Source organism: Eimeria acervulina, genomic scaffold (genome assembly GCF_000499425.1).
Source record: "Eimeria acervulina Houghton genomic scaffold, Eah_scaff2122, whole genome shotgun sequence".
NCBI lineage: Eukaryota > Apicomplexa > Conoidasida > Eucoccidiorida > Eimeriidae > Eimeria > Eimeria acervulina.
In genome coordinates, this window is record NW_013550033.1 from 1 (window position 1) to 1,605 (window position 1,605).

Sequence of the window (1,605 nt, forward strand, 5' to 3'; positions counted from 1 at the left end):
ATATATATATAATATATATATATATATATATATATATATATATATATGTTACAATGTTTCTCAGCTTGAACTGCACATACACCGTAGAAAGCCTTTATTCAATTCTGTTTTTCGTATGCAGGGCCCAACGCATATTTCTTCGCTGCTTTCTCTGTTTGTTTCAGACACCTGAAGGTCCACTTAGCTGGGAGTATTCTCCCGCTGTTGAAGTTAAAGCTGACGAACATAAAGTCAAAGAAGAAGAAGAAGAAAAGAACAATCAAGACGAGACGAAAGCAGAAAAATTAACAGAAACTCTTTTAGAAACACCCCTAGAGATTCCTTCGGTTGAGACGTCTCTCCCAGCTGCCTTACCTGTTGCAAATAAAGAAGAGGAAGGAGCAGAAACGAACAAAGAAAAAGAGAAAAAGATAGAGGCCCCCAAACCACGTAAACATGTGGCGTTCTCGTTACCAGAGAAAGAAGAAAAAACAGAAGAAGCCCTTGATACAGCAGAAGAGGAAGACTTAGTGTTGCAAAAAGCAAGAAAAGCAGCAAAAAAGCATTTTAAAACTGAAGAGCAACGAAACCTTTATATAACTATGGTTAATGCTGTTAGACTTCAATATCAAATTCTTCAAGAACAACAAAACTCGCAATCTATTTCTATTTCTCAGCCTCAACAGCAAACGGTGCGTTTATATCTCAAAAGAATAACAAAGTTTTAAACTCTAACAGGAAAATAATACGAATTATTTTTGTTTGAATATGTTTAGTTACTGCGTTGTGCTAAGCGGCTACTAATAAAGCTATTAAACTATGTTTAATAGTTTAATAGCTAATTAGCCCTAAACCTAATAAAATAAATATGCATTTTTGCTGTTCTTTTTGTTTCACAGCCAGCTACAACGTATAGACAACCTCCTCCTCATGATAATCTTGTGTGGAGAGAAGTAAAGCAAGCGTCTTCAGCTGTAAGCAGTTCTTCTTGTGCTTTTAATCAACTACGAACGCCTAATATGCAAGTGAGTGAGGTTTATTCAAATAAATATGAAGTGTATTTAAATGCCTATGTACAACCAAGCATTTATTAATAAAGTTATTAAACATATCTCTAAATTTGGTCAGCATAACATACATACAATATAATAAAGCAATTAATAATTATAAATTAATTTATACTCTTTAACAAATAATCAATGTCTGTTTTATAAATGCATGCGTTATATTGAATAAATAGACAAACATATTATCAAACATATTTATCTGCTGTTTCTTTGCTATTTACCTCAACAGACAAACACAAACGCATCTGACAGACAACTCAATTGTACAAACTCTAACAATGAAGAACATTATCATTTCTATGTATGTTAATTCTTTTCTTCTCTGCTGTTTATGCAGACAGCCCACAACATAATCCCTCGTAAACACCAACAGAATATAAAACAAATTGTATATATTCATTCAACAACATACTCAGTGCTACTTTATAAATATACATATATATACATATATATGTATATATATATATATATACATATGTATATATATACATATATGCATATATATATATATATATATATATATGTATATATGCATATATATATATATATGTATACATCT

At 31.0% G+C, this 1,605-nt stretch overlaps 1 protein-coding gene across 1 annotated transcript; it reads left to right on the forward strand.

Moving 5' to 3' along the window:
* Positions 1-164: 164 nt before the first annotated feature.
* On the forward strand, positions 165-707 carry EAH_00065160 (hypothetical protein; the record flags this gene model as incomplete). Its single annotated transcript, XM_013396587.1, has 1 exon — positions 165-707. A coding segment is annotated over one exon (543 nt), but the record flags the coding sequence as incomplete, so codon positions are not given.
* Positions 708-1,605: the final 898 nt, after the last annotated feature.